Below are 15,553 nucleotides of genomic sequence, written 5' to 3'. Positions count from 1 at the left end.
AAATGTAATCAAGTCTAAAACACCATGTTTGGCCTGCATAATTTAATCCTACAGCATAAGTGTGGGGATGACCAGCAGTCTGCTTAAGCACCTTCACACACCAAAATAGAAAAACCTGAAATGTGACCTTTCAGATGTAGATATCAACACACATCTCGTGTATGGAAACACTTAGATCACATTTGGTGTGAACTGAGTTCTTTGTACCTCTAAGGATGGTATTTGGTCTCCATGGTACAGCAGAGCCTTTCCTGAGACATTTTAAAACAAATTTTATTATGTTCTTAGTGCAACACAAAGACTGTCTAATGACAGTGTCTACATATATAAAAAAGAAATATCCACTCCTTAAAATTTATTTTTCTAACTCCTCCCTTTCCTAGCAGCTAAAAAAAATGCTTAGAATAAAACATAATTTGGTGTAAATCACTGCAGACTCTAAAAGCCTAATATTATTTCTTCCTCTATTTTTCTTCTACAGAGGCTGGGGGCGGTTGTTGTTTTTACTCAAACTGTATGAAAAACCAGGAAAAAAACCTGAATTTGGCACTGTTTCAGACCTTGTTTACCCCTCACAGTCATGCAGAACCTAGAGAGGTCATGAAATTTCTCCTGGTGCAAACACAGTTAAGAGGGGACAGCAACAACAGCAAAGAATTTATAGCACTTCTTAAAGTGATTTAACAGCTGGAAAAAAAGGAGACACAACTAACATGGGACTAGCCTGTCCCCAACAAACCACCAAGAAGTACTGATTATTTGTGTAGTTTGGGGTACAAAAGCTACAACTTTATCTAGGACCTCACAGTTAATATGCTCAAGACCCACAAAGAACAGTAGAAATTTAAACAGTTTTTAATTTTACTTATTTAGAAGGTAACTCTGCGTGTCCATTTGCATACGGAGACTACTAAGTTAAATGTCATCTTTCCTGTTCCCAGTGGATGCAGAATTTTCCTGGTTTGGCCTCAAGGCTGCACTGATCTCTGTGAGCTGTAACAGCTCCCAGTTAAATAAAAGTTATACAAAAATTGTCATCAGTTAATAAAGTACAGCCTCTAAAAAAGCTCACAGTGACTGGACTTTGCAGGCACAGTAAGAATCAAAGCACTGAAGTTTCAGAAACAGTGACGCCTTTACAAAACTGTTTACTCTGCAAACAACATTAATTTATATCTATAAATAACCACAGGTTAAATGAAGAGGTTAGTACAGCTATTATTTCAACATAAAAGAAATCAAACACAAAAAATAGAAGGTAAGGGAGTTCTAATTAGAATTTGTAAATTAATGACTTGAATCTTTGCCTCTTATTTTGATAGGTATAAAACACCTTGGTTGGCAGAGCCTAATCTCTACACAAACAGCAATTAATTACTCCTCACCACAGGAGTCACAGGCAACCCTCAAGCTGCCATGAAAATTCATCCTTGGGCGGGACTTACCCGGGTGTGGGTGCGAATGTGCATCTTCAAGCCATCGTTCTTGCTGAAAGCTTTGTCACAGTAAGGACACTGGTAAGGACGCTCCCCTGAGAACAACACAAGCATCAGAACCCAGAAATGCCCCTTCAGAGGGTGAACTTCATCAAAATGAACTGCTTTTCTCTTCAAAGAACAGATTTAAGCTTTAGAAAAATTACAAATAATCCTGCCTGATTAGCATGCAGTGCTGGATCAAAATATTCCTCTTTGCTGACTGATTTTGCACTACAATATACGAATACACACAGACAGCCTTGAGGTAGATAAAATCAAAAAGAAAACACCTAATGCCCTCGCTCAGACCACATTCTACAGTGATTTACACATGGTCACTTTTATGGCTAGGCATTAACTGCTCCCAAATATTTTTTCTATTTCACATCTGGTCGTTATTAGAGGCCTCGGGGTGTCAGAATCCCAATGGAATATAAAATCCACCCTTTTATGATGCTGTATCTCTGTTAGAAGCTGGTTAATCAAAAGTTTCTGCAATATTTGTGTCCCAATTTATGACTGAAATAGAAGCAGAACAATCTTAGCATCTCTCGTGCAGCATCCCATATCTGAAAGGTATTTGTTTAATGGCTCATTACACTGGTGTCATTTGGCATCAATTTTCCCAAACTCACATTACTGTAATGTGGATTCTGAGCTATTCAGAGACAAACAGAGCACCATCATTAGGAAGAAATGTATTTTAATTTTTAACTCTTCAGGCAATGCACTGGAATCTGAGTCTACTGCCTCCTGCTCCTGTATACAACACTTAAAAAGCAAAGATCAGCTTGCTTCCATTACAAAACAGCTGAAAAAATTAGGATGATAGAAAATTTTCTGTTAACAAAATGGATTTTATTCTACACAATCATAATGCTGAAGGTGTCTTCTCAAATAAATTTTGCCACAAGTTAAGCAAAGCCTGTTATATAAAGTCAGTGCACAGCTTTCTGCTCACAAAGGTATTTCTGCACATATAGGTCTAACATGGATCAAGTGTCAAGCACTTATTAACACTCATACTCAATCTTCTAAAACAGGCAAGGAAGAATAACTACATTTAAGAGTTTAAAAAACCCCAGACCAGACTATATCCTTGGTAAGCCAAAGATATTGACTAAGAGTCACTGCTGGACATGAAATCTCCACATCCACACATTGTGCAGAGATTCAAGGGCACATGAGGTGAGATGATTATTTAAGGAAGAGGATGGCCACCCTTCCCTATTTTGTAGGCAGATTATTTTGTTCTTTTATGGCTTTACTTCTGTATAGGTAACTGTGAATGACAGGAGCACAAGATTGGCCAGCAAGGCACTTGTAAACACAAATATTTTTCTCTCTTGTGTTCTGTCACCTCTTAGAAAGCACAACTGTGTGAATTGGGGTTTTAGGGTTTTTTTTAAGGACCATGACAACAATCTCTGTGTTAGAGCTGTGTTTGCACTGAGCAGTTTGATATATGATCCTCTCTCTCCTGACCCTCGATGCCTTTAATTCATGCCTCCGAAATTCAAACACTCCAACAGTTGTCAGTACTCAAATATTTAATTAATTCAGCTGACATTTTTATGTCTGGGGGCTTTTGAATGGAGAATTTAAAGCTTTCAGCAGTTTGTAAGCAGATGAGCGATGACAGGCAGGACTTGTACCCTCCTCCCTCTCTTCCCCCACCCTCATGTCTCTTTAAAGAGAAAGACTTTTGCCTTCAAAGGATAGGTTTGAGTTCGTATGAAACAAATTAACAGTGACTCTCCCAAATCAACCACGGACACCACGGTGCTGGATGAGGAAAGCACCTCAGGAGCTTTCAGCAGATGCCAGTAGAGGGCAACAATGACTCCACATCCACCTGTCACACCTGAAGTCAGGCTTGGAGCTGCTGTTAGCAACTGTCCACTATCAAAAATCCTCACTCCAAAAATCCAGTTTACTGCATGACACAGACTGCCAGCTCTGACTTGACATTCCAAGTAGGGGCCATCTTGTTTTTCTAAATTACATAAATTTCTCATGCACTTGTGTCAATAACTGCCAGGAAAATTACTTAAAAGATGGTCCTAATTTTACTATTGCTCTTATTTTTTGTTATTTTCTTTCACCTTTGGAGCCTGTATGCTTAGAATTTATTCACGTGTCCTGGTGCTTTCACAAGCATCTACCCTGTCATGTCCCTGCTGTTCCAGAACAAACTGCTCAACACATTAATGGCACTTCTGTACAAATAACCCCAAATAAATAATCCTGGGATAAATTGCATTGGATTTAACATAATACAAAGTCTAGACATTCTACTTCCAGATTTGGTATGAACAAAAAACCAAAGCTTTTAGCATAATAAAAATAAATTTAACCTTAATACAAGGATTATGAAAAACAATTCCATGATTGAAAAACATATGGGATTTTGATCTGAAACCATGTCATGACAGAGCTGACATCTTTTTTCTTCCCCTCCATCTCTAGCTTGAGATCACTGTACCTAGTGGACCTTAACAAAGCTTAAAAAGTTAAATATCAGATTCTCCCATTCCAGTTTGACTCGGGACAGCTTCCTATGAGACATCTGCTATCAGAGGTGCTCAAAAGCAGGATTTACACTGAGTTTAGCACACAGATCTCCCAAACTCAAATACAAAACAATTAAGAAGCAAGTCCATATGCACATCATTTGGAGATTTCAAGATTTCAGTGGCTACAGCTAGACCTAAGCCCTATTTAATAATGACTTTGAGACGGTTATTCAAACTGGTCACATGCATTGCTATTTTCACACTGTATTTTGCACTTCCTGTAGTCAGATGAGCCACAAAAAAAAAAAAAAAAAAGCTGTTTCTCAAGTTAGGTGGAAACTGATAAAAGCACCAATGTTAGTGATTACTTCAAAGCAACAACCTCAAATAAGATTAAGTGAATATGTACTTGACAGGTGAGAAATGCATTCCCATTCAATGAGAAAAATTGCTCTTTCAAATCATCCCCAAGCATTATTTCTATTTCATCTGTGAAATCTGCAGTCCTGTTTACTGTCCCTGTTCCCCTGCAGCTTGCTTAGTCACCCAAATACAATTCTCAGGTATTCCTGTTAGCCTCCAAGCAGGATTCCCTGCATTACTGTCTTTACTGGAGCTCAACTGCTCAGTTAAGGAATGAAGAATTTGAGTTATGCAGCGAAATTATCAAGGTAGGTTTTTTTAAATACACTTTTTAATATATTCCTGCTCAGCTGGGGTGTTCAGCATCAATGGTTTTGGTCAACACTCAAAAACATCAGAAGACCTACAACAAACTGCACTGAACATCAGATCATGTATGGAATATGCAGCCTCAAGAAATTCCTCTCTTCAGTACTCTTTATTATAATGAACAAATATAATTTCAGCAATGTGATCTCTCAGACTGTTCCACAGACCATGTTCTAGTTATAGCTCCCTTTCAGATGGTGAACTATTAATTATTGGGATTAGAAGATTGTTTCTTAAATAAAAATTACTATATTTTTGTGTAAAATATATATATATATGTGCATTATTTCAAAATACCTGCTTTCAGAACAGTTACAGCAAACTAATCCTTTTTAAAGTCCTAACTCAAGCCTGGGGTAGGGGAGAGGGTTAGAAGGGAGCCTCCACCATGGCCAAAGTGCAGTGGAATGAGCACAGTTCACCTGGGGAGGAATTTGGAGGCCATCTGGATCACACATTTAACACTCCTTACCAGATGATCCACAGAGCAGCCCAGAATGGGAATTTCAAGGGGGCTTTTTTAGTCAGAGATAATCTGGGGTGATGACAGCATTCAACAGCAAGTAAGGATGGGCAAAAGGTTAACGGATGTAACAAAATTATAATCTGTGACATCTGCTTTAGAACACTGCTCAGAGAGGGCACCTGAGGGCTTCACACATTTATCCTCAGCTGCTCTTGCCCTTAAACAGTGTTCCCATTCCATTAAAAACTTTGTGTCCTTAACCAAGCATTATTCAGTTAATGCACCAGGCAAAAAAGTACACACAAACACACCTAAAATACACAGATCTGAATTGCTCCCACATGGAAAGGGACTTCATTAGGAAACAAAATTAAATTAAAGAGGAGCTCAATGAACCCAGTGACTCCAAAAGAACTTCAAATAGAAAATGCCAGAAAACCAATCATTTAGTAAAGATTAAAAACTCGTAAGTCAAGAAAACATTCAGTAAATTTTACCACTTTGGTATTGCAGGACTGTGAGAAAACTGACACCTCTTTCAAATAATGAACTTCCTCTTGTGCAGAGGTGGTAATTTTCTACATCCGGAGTAGCATCTTCAAAAGCATTTAATACCCTGAATCTCTCATGCATTTCTGTAATTTTGACCAGGGATTCCAGGAAGGGAAAAGAACGGAAGAGTAATCAAGAAGCTTGGCCAACTGCAGCAGTGAGCTGATTTCCTTATGACATCTGGACTAGTCTTAATCCAGACTAGACAATAAAAAGTGATCTGGCCTGTGCAAAATCCTGGCCTGCCTCCTTTTCAGCCACTAAACACTCAAAAGTTAGCACTTGAGAAGGTACAGAAGTCCCCACACAGGAACAGCTCTCTCATGCCAAGAGCTGAGTAACTTTGTGATCTGAAAGATAAAATACTTGAGGACATCAGCTGAGACAAGACCCAGAAACCAAAAGCACAGGTAATTTTATACTCAAAGTGGGCCAGATAAGGAAAGGGATAGCTCTGACTGCTCTGAGAAACACTCCTCAGGTATGGGGCAATTAGACACAATTCTTACTTCATTTCAACCAACATTTAAATCTGGCAGACTCTGAAGACAAGAGATTAAATACTCTGTTTTTTCAGGTGGTTTGTTTCCTCACTGATGATGAATAACTCTAAGTTTGTGTATTTGTGAATGCTTTCTAACCAAACTCCAACACTCATTTTCCAGGCACCAGGGAGAATTTGAATCGGTTTCTTGTAAATCAACTACATGCATTTCCCACTCACTAAAAATAGTCACATATTTAATAAGAAAAAAACTCAAATCCTATTTTTTCAAAATAAGAGAAAACCAGAAGGCTTAAAACATTTTTTTTTCTATTACTTGTCTTTTTCTAAGTATTTAGCCCTGCTTTAATTTTTGAGGTATGGAAGTGGTATTTTCACAGCTGAAGCGGTTTGTCTTCTGCAAAGTTTGGAATTTATTTGAAGAATTCAGATTATTTCTAGTTAGGACCAGTAAAATGTTTGCCTATCTGGTCCACCAAAATTATCATGATATAATTGAGATATTGGCTATTTCCCACTAAATTAATCATAATGACTAGTAAAAAACCTACAAAATAAGAAGAGTATCTGAATCCATGCAGTAAAGCATGAACTACCATTATTACTTACTTACATGCTCTCATCAGTCCTACAGTGATATCATGATTTTCAAGTAATTTTATGTAATAAATAAAAAACAGACACAACTTTAAAGAACAAACCAGTTCCATTCTTTGCAGCTATCAGGGAATTAAACAATCTGATTTCTCTATGAATGGAAAATGTAACATCTATTACTTCAGTGAACTGAATGGTCAACTAAGTCTTTTAAAGAACATGCTTTTATCAATCAATCAATCAACTAATCAGTAACTCATTTGATCTAAAGCTGTCTCATTCAAATAATCTACCTCTCAAAAGAACATTTCCTCATTCATGGGTACAGACAACAAGAAGCTGACAGCTGCATGAAACTTTACAGGTATTTTCAAAGATTTAGCTGTTGTCTGGAGACGAACAAGACAATGATATATAAACTGAAAGGTTTAGAAATGCAGAATCCTTACCTTTGAGGCCTTCTGCAAGCTGCTTTTTAAACTGGGTAGATAAAAGAGGGATCATTTATAAGTTATTAATAGAAAGAACCTATCTGTAGACATCTGAAAGCTGTTCACTGACTAGATACAGACACATTCTTTCACATACTTCATTGGCATATGAGGGGAAGTTCCTTCAAGCTTGCCTTTTATCTTTTTTTTCCTGTGTAAAAAAATATAAATTACTTGTAAGGTAATTTAGCAGACCTGCTGGAATGAGGATCCTGGCTGTACATTATCATGTACATGAACAAACAGTTGCTTGTTTAGCTATTAAGCCTTTGGTGGTATATTTTACACCATAATAAATTAAAGTTATCCTGTACTTGAACTCATTACTTCCTTCAATTACTTTGAAGTCTTCTGTGCTCAGAGATGACTGAACTACTGTTAAAAACCAAAGGTCTTACTATTGTAACTCCAGCACTAATATTTTGCTTGCCCAGGAATTTTGTCTTAGAAGTGCAAAATTTGAACTTAGATAATTATATAGTTCAGACTTAAACAGGATTGTAAATATGCTCAGAAGCTTAGTTAAGATGCAGAAATGGGACTACAATGGCAAAATTAGGTGCATAACATCAGACTCAATGCAGGAGGTATTTCAAGAAGGCAATCAGCACCTAAAGTTATGTATTTTTGAAAGCTTATAAAGAAATCTCTTCTTATATAAACTGAAAATGTAGGAATAATCGTGTTGGCACAAAGGATATAGAAGTCTGTGGTTCAAATGTTTTTTGCTGTTTTAATTTAATCTCTTGGTATTATCTTTTACTCATGCAAATGGAAGTAAATTTGCAAAGAACCTTCCCAACTCATGCTTAAAAAACAAAACTGCTTTTTGCACCTAGCAGAGCACGTAACATATAACAATGACACAATAAGTCATGGCTTTCAAATAACCTAGAATTGAAAAATTCATCTTTTCAGAGCACATTTAGGACAGATGTAAAGTTATAGTCATCTTACTGGCTTATTATCAGGACTTGAACAAACTGTGATGGTAAAAGCAAAATAAGGTTATATTTTAATCTAGATTTGCACATTATTTTCTGGCAGACATTTATGGTCATTGGCTGTTCCTCATCAGTCTTTACGTAACAGTAGAGAAAGGACAGAATTACAGCTAAATCCCTTAATTCTCCTAACTCTAGAAGAAATTTACCTGCAAATATAAACCACTTCAAAACAACTTTCACTGTTGCACAACTTGATCTGCTATATCCCAAGGACAGAAGGGATTAGGACTTGACTAATTAGCAAGGCAACAGTATAAACAGCAGACAAATAAAATGTGTGTGTTTATACCCAGATCACAGAGGAACACACAAATCCATACACATCCCCCCCAGCAATTAACACCTCTAAATAGATATGCATAAGGTAACTGAGAAGCTGCACAAACTGCAGTCAGCTAACTGCTAACACTGAAAGTTGCTTAAAACTTCAGGGAAGTAATTAACCTCCCAGCCCCCAGGTTTCAAGCCCATGGAGCAGACCATAAGATTTTTTTTTTACAATTTATGAACAAGCCAAGGAATTTATATCACAGTCAAAGGATTCTTTTGCTGAATTAACCCCAGCTCCCTGTGACCCTAAGAAGTCATAAACCAACAGGATACAGGAGAGGGAGAATGTGCTCTAGTGTTTCAGCTGACCTGCAGAGCTCTGTCCGTGTCATGCCAAGGCTGAAACCCAGATGATGAATTACAGAGCAACACTCCAGGTTCAGAGGCAAACATCACCCCCTTCCCTCTGTACATGCACATGCAGACATGTTCACTCACCCCAAACCAGCTCAATTGCTGCAAAAGGCCAAGTAGTGTTTGGGCTCAATTACAGAGCCTTATTCTAACACAGAAGAGGGAAGAAAATTGCTTCTCCAGAAAGCATGCATGTCTGTGTGGAATAACATTTAAAAGCACATGCTGCAAATTAAATAAAAGACAAAACCCCACTGAGCTTCTCTTTGGTGTATATAGATTATTAAACATATCAAATACAATGTCAAAGCAGAACCACAGAGGTACCTTACAACCTCAGCTTTGTTAAAGAACAATTTCACAAATATAAGGAGGACAAAAAGTGATGCACAATTCTCTTTAAAATAACCTTTACCTATATTTATTTTGTAAATACAGAACAAAACCTCTCACACAAAAGTAGATAATAAAAAAAGTCTAGCTGATCACAAAGAGAAAATGAGATAATGCAAATGTCTGGACACAGACCTCAAAGCTCATCACCTGTAATCACTAAGACAAGAGGTCTTCACATTATTTACATTTATGGTGGACTGCTTAGTTGTACCAAAAGCTCAAGGTGTATTCAGAAGGATGAATCATCTCCTGAAAACAGACAGTGGCTGCTTCTAGCTCAGAATGCAAAGTGATACTCTGAAATTTGACTGAAGAGAAAAAGGATGGCAAAGTTTTGAAACTATTAATTCAAACCCAAAGAATTTAAGATACCAATACCATGAAGTGTTAATCACTGCAACATTTGGAAACCAAACATCCATCTCTGAATAAAGTAAGTTTGTGGCTCCACTATTTGATGAACTGAAAATTTCTTACTGCTCAGAAATTCCCTGAAAAGTTGTCAAGGATTTTCACATTGTAGGGAACTTAAGAGTGGTCAATTTTTTTTACCCTGTTTGCAGATGACCTGGATTTCCTTCAGCAGCTCCCCTTAACATTCTTTGGGAATGATGCAAGCTATTCCTCAGAAAGCTGTTTCCTCAGCTCACTGAATATTGGCCAACAATTTCCTCTTGTGATCAGTGTGCTTGTGTTATGACCAAAAACAACATGGCTGAAGCCTTCAGGTACAGCACCAAACAAAACCATCTCTCCAGAACTGCAACATGAATCCAACTGTGGCATTTTCTCCCTCAACCTTACATTAGGCATTTTTCCATGTAATAAAAACATGCTTTTTAAACCTAAAGTCACAACATAGCAGCAACTGCCCCCCATTTTTCATCAGGATAATCAAAAATTGGCCAGAAACCCTAACAGTGACAAAAGCAACCACAAAAAGCTACTTTAGTAGCTTCTCACAGTGAAGGATGCAAACCACCAAAAGTGTAATTGACACTATACTAGCAGCAAGACCAGAAGAAGGAAGGATCAGAATTTATCACAAGTCATTATAAATTAATTTAGCAAGGCATTTTTTCCTGAATTAGTAGCTATACAATGACTGCTTCTAGCTTCTTAGGGAAAAATGAGGCCTTGAAAGTTTCCCTCCTGCAGCATTATTCACTCATAAATTGTTTCCATAGTCCATATTGCTGTAACTCCAACCTGTATCATCTCCTGGCAAGGCAGCTTCTCCCCCTGCATTTAATTTACAAGCTACCAGAAATCTTCAGTGCCTTTATGCTTCAAGTAAGTTCAAAATGTCACAGCCTCCTACAATAGAGGTTACAAATTTTGCAGGGCTCTATATGCAAGGTTAGATGTCCCTGGTGTGTGGTTTCATGAAACTCAGCCCAATCCCAAAATTCAGAGAAGCCTGCTTGAGAGAGCTGAAATGTAACTGGTAGCAGCACACATGTGAAAACCATTTTTACTTGGACATCTCCAGAGCATTTTCCCAAGAGCCATCTGCAGCATGAGCATGAAAAACTGGGGCTTTCTGCTCCATGCAAACTGATGGCTAACATCAGCAGCACACAGAAATTACTGCCATCTCCCTGCAAGCCAAACTTGGTTATGCAGGGGGAAGAAAATGTCGTGCCAAAGGCAAATCTACACCATTTTATGTTGGAAACAAATTATCACAAAGAAACCTCTTTCAGCTACCTGGTGCCACTTATTTGAAGGTAAGTGCAAACTTACAAAATGAAACCTGACAACAGCATTTGCACATTAAGCAGGTAAAATGTCTGATAAAGATACTGTGTTAAGCCTGCCCATAAATTAGCCTGTTTGCAGATAGATAAACTGTGGATATAGAGACACCTTGTTCTAAGATGTAGAAAGTCTTGTCTGTTCATTATAATAAATACCTGTATGGCTTCGAATATGAACTCTCAGGGTTCCATTGCTTGCAAACTTCTGCCCACAATATGGGCAAATCTTCTCTTTTTCTCCCGTGTGAGTCTACATGGGGAGGGGAAAGACAAGAATGACTGTATGGCATTGAATAAAAAATAAATATGGAATATTTAATTGTATTGACATTGACTGCTGTTACCTCTATTATGCATTTTACCATCACACCAAGCAAAGATTCTAATTAGCTCTGGATGTCAGAGAATTGGTTACAAAAAGAAAATGGTAATTATCACCACCACTAAATCACTAAGTCTGCCTTTTGAAACCAAGCTTTTAGGGATAGGAGGCCTCACTGATATAAGAAGAATTATTTCAAAATAATAAAAAACAAAAAATCCCATATTACAAACTCTCCCTTCCAACCTGTGTGGTCAACAACAAGATCACCCTGAAATCAATTACACACCAAGGTCACCATCATTTTTCACACTGTACTTTCAACACACAATTTTGAACTCAAGATTTATCAGTCTATCGAATTACTTTTCCTTATAACTGTGGCTGTTCTTTTAGTGGATAATTTCTGATGGCTTCATTAAAAAGTGTAAATTTAAATGAGATAGGAAAGATAACACATTCAATTATATGTGCAGTTGACTATTTCAGTTTCCAGCTAGCACGTGACTCTCTTCACACAGGGAAATTAATTCTTATGTTGATGAGAAGACACTGAAATAACACAAAATTCTTCATTACATCATAAAAATGTATTTTTTTTTTCTCACATAGCACATTTTATGCTGCAGCTGAAACAAGAGTAAATGAGATCTCATTTCAATACTGGATGGACTTGCATTATTTTCATTCCCTGACATTAAAGATATGAATGCTAAACTCCTCCTAATTAGGATACAGTTATTTGGAAATCATTTGCATATGTAGCAGTAACATTGGGATATACCAGACAGACAGCTACTAATTCATTCCAAACACCCAAATACCAAAAGGATTTCTGGGAGCAATACACTACAGTTAGAAGGCTCACAAACACAGCCAGTCCTAGTTTGACAGGGACCCACAAGAAATGATCCTTTGATTCTACTCACTTTCTTATGGCTCTTCAGGACTGAGGGTGTCACAAAAGCTTTGTCACACAGATCACACTTGTATTTCTTATGTCCATCATGGACAACTTGAATATGAACATTTAATGTGTCTTTTCTTTTGAAGGTGGCATCACAGTGATCACACTTGAAGGTTCTCTCACCTAACAGAGAGAAAAACAGGTCTTCCTCAGCTACTATCTTCTTAAAAAAAAAAAGTCCAAGTGTATGTTTTTAGAGAAACCTGCAGGAAAAACTACAAGTCTGCACACCATGAATTATGTATTTTGGATATTCTGCAAATGCTTGGTTATTAGAATGCACATTACTGAACAGGTTTTTAATATTTTCCCCAATCATTTTTAACACTGGGGAAAAATTATGACATACAATGTTTTAAAAAACTGCAGAAGCTTTGAAAGATAATTGTAAAAGAACAAACTGAACATGCCAACCCCATAATTCATCTAACAGAAACACTGCTATGCAGGAGTAAAAAAAGAAAGATTTGTGGTTTTCTTAGCTATGCCAGTGTGAATATTCCCCAAAACAAAGTACCTTCTTCTAAGCTTAAGGATTTTAGATCATGAGCATTTTCTAAAATCTAAACTGTTGATGTTTAAAGAATTGAATGATAGTCTAGGACTCTGCAAGTATTAAAGATGGAGAAAATTCCAAAAATAAATCTTAATACAGTCAACTGCAAAAAAGGGACAAAATGCCAAGAAAAGTTACTTATGAGGGAAAACAGCCAGAGCATTTCTCTGAGCTGCTCCAGTTCCATGCCAGAGGCAGCAAACATGAGCCTGGGCTGGCACAGGAGAGATGATCTCAGTGGCAAGCTCTAAACTGGATTACCTACAAAAGCTGAGCAAGTCACCAACTATCTCTGTTTCCATTTGTCCTTTCTTAAAATGGAGGTAACACTATCACACTTAATGCAGAAATCAATTTCTTGCCATCAGACCTCAAATCATTGCTGGATTTTCTACAGTGTATTTGGATTTGCATTTAAGTGCATCTAAAGGCAAGGTTTGAATGTGACTCTGAATTTATTAACTCCCTGGGTACAGAGCTGAATCTTAATACACATTTAACACAGCAAGTTGTATTTTGGAGCAAGGTGCCACATGTTTTTCTCTGTCACATATGAGAATAGGGAAAGCTGTTTGTTGCTCTGACTTTGCACTTACTGTTATGGATTAAGAGATGTCTTTGTAGAGAGAAGGGGGTTCTGAACAAGGCTTTGCATTCCTCACACTGGAACGGTCTCTCTTCAGAGTGGGTCTGTGGATGAAAGACAATGTGTCAGAGGAAAGACTCATGGAAATCCATCAGCTGTCATTCCAGTAACTACAGTTCATTTCCTACACAGGACTCAGGAGGGGATATCCCAACTGGAAGCATCAGGGGATGAAGAATTAAAATAATCCTTCTGCCATTATTCAGAATCCTGAAAGCCAGCACAGCAGCTACTCAGTAAGTGTGCCTTCCCCATCCTCACAACTGTCACTTGAGGTGTGCATGTAAACAGAAACAAAAATACAAAATAACCAGAAGAAAAAACTCAGCTGCATAGCTTTAGCTGCTTCAGCTTCACTAACATTGGCCTGGAATACTTATTGATATGAATAAATCCTTTAAAGTTGAAGACACACAAACCTCTTTCTTTTTAGTTAAGTTTTAAGGCAAAACCAATCTGATCTGCAAGACAGCACTTAAATTTGGCAACGAAAATTCCTCAAATCATGAGACTTCTTTTATATATAGCTTCTTTTATTTAAAAAACAAATACCAAAAATCACCAGAAAAAAAACAAAGCCATGGAAGCAACAATACCAAGATTTTTGCTGGCCGTGGAAAAATTCATTGTAGCTGAAAAACAGCTTCAAAGCTTCAGAGCTTGGATGAATCTCCCAGACCACAGAGTTATTGAAGCAAATTTCTTTTCTGAAGCTTGGGAAACATCCAGCTTTATTTTGTATTTTATAAATTCTAAAGCACTTTCCCTGTTTCCTAGTGTTTTTAACAGCTGTCGCACTGTAGATAATAAGCTGTACTGATTAATTTACTATCCACCCCATTTCCTACTATTTTTGCAAAGGAAAGCAGGTTTTCAAAGCATCAGCATCCAAATACTGTATTAGCTCACAAGGACCTTATTACAAGCTGGAGTGCCCAGAAGAAAAGTGAAAAGGGGACAGTAGTGCTCTACAATATGCAGGAAATTAGGCAAATGAGTTCATTTGGTAGACTAAGGGCAAATATTAGCATTGTGCATATTATATAATCAATTTCTGCTATCCAGAATCCACACAACATAACAAAGGTTATTCTACTCTTTCAACTGGGGAAAAAAAGGGGGCTGTGGGGAGACAGCATAATTCTTGAGAGGCTGGCTGAGGGCCTTGAACCCAGTTTGATTTTCAACACCAATGTCCTCTCACAAACACACAGCACCAAAAGCTGAGCACCCTGCACTGAAAGCAAAAAGGCTGCTGGAAGACCATCACAAGTGTGGAATTTCTCATGTTCCTTGAAATCTGCTGCATGTTCCAGCCCAGACCCTACAGGTTCCCATCCCAGCTGGCATTAGCTGACCCCCTGGCAGTGAGGCCAAGGATTGACAGGACATGAAGAGACTGAACTGCCTTCTCACCTCAACAGGGGGTTCCTCCAGAACAGGGTTGGGACACATGGACGAGACACTGTGGGGAAGCTCGCAGTGCTGCTGCCTGTGCTGTACCTGTTCTGTGGATAAATAGAAGGGTTCAGTCTCCAGAGCTGTCAATCTGGCACCTTCCACGAGCGCAAAAGTCATGCTGCTGATTTCAGAAATGCCCTGCTTTGGAACACTCACCACGTGAGTGACAGCTCTGAAGAGCACACTCACTTGTGCAGAACACCTCCTTAGCATCTCCTTTATACTCTCTTTATCTTGTTATCAGAATACACAGGTTCATCTGCACACCTTACCTTTCCTACAAAGAAAATCACTTAACTAGGCATACCCACATGCAAGGGCACACAGATCATGCCAGCAATTGAGGATGGGCTCTTATGGAGCATTTCATAGCAGCCTTTCCTACCACAGCATCTGTGGAGGCTTAAGCTCAGCCCA

General features: G+C 38.0%; 1 protein-coding gene across 2 annotated transcripts in view; it reads right to left on the bottom strand.

Moving 5' to 3' along the window:
- The window catches only part of PRDM5 (PR/SET domain 5), a 54,576-nt gene that overhangs the window by 12,980 nt on the left and 26,043 nt on the right, over nt 1–15,553 (bottom strand). The window contains exons 10-14 of one of the 2 annotated variants that reach the window (XM_079307391.1): nt 15,092–15,183; nt 13,626–13,719; nt 12,436–12,596; nt 11,341–11,434; nt 1,446–1,531 (exon numbers count right to left, since the gene is read on the bottom strand). In XM_079307391.1, coding sequence (XP_079163517.1) covers nt 1,446–1,531; nt 11,341–11,434; nt 12,436–12,596; nt 13,626–13,719; nt 15,092–15,183 — 527 coding nt within the window. The remainder of the gene's footprint in view (nt 1–1,445; nt 1,532–11,340; nt 11,435–12,435; nt 12,597–13,625; nt 13,720–15,091; nt 15,184–15,553) is intronic. The other variant, XM_079307390.1, reaches the window with a different exon arrangement.

Source organism: Erithacus rubecula (genome assembly GCF_903797595.1).
Source record: "Erithacus rubecula genome assembly, chromosome: 5".
Classification (NCBI taxonomy): domain Eukaryota; kingdom Metazoa; phylum Chordata; class Aves; order Passeriformes; family Muscicapidae; genus Erithacus; species Erithacus rubecula.
Note: the sequence above shows the minus strand (reverse complement) of the source record. Positions and strands in the feature narration are given on the sequence as shown.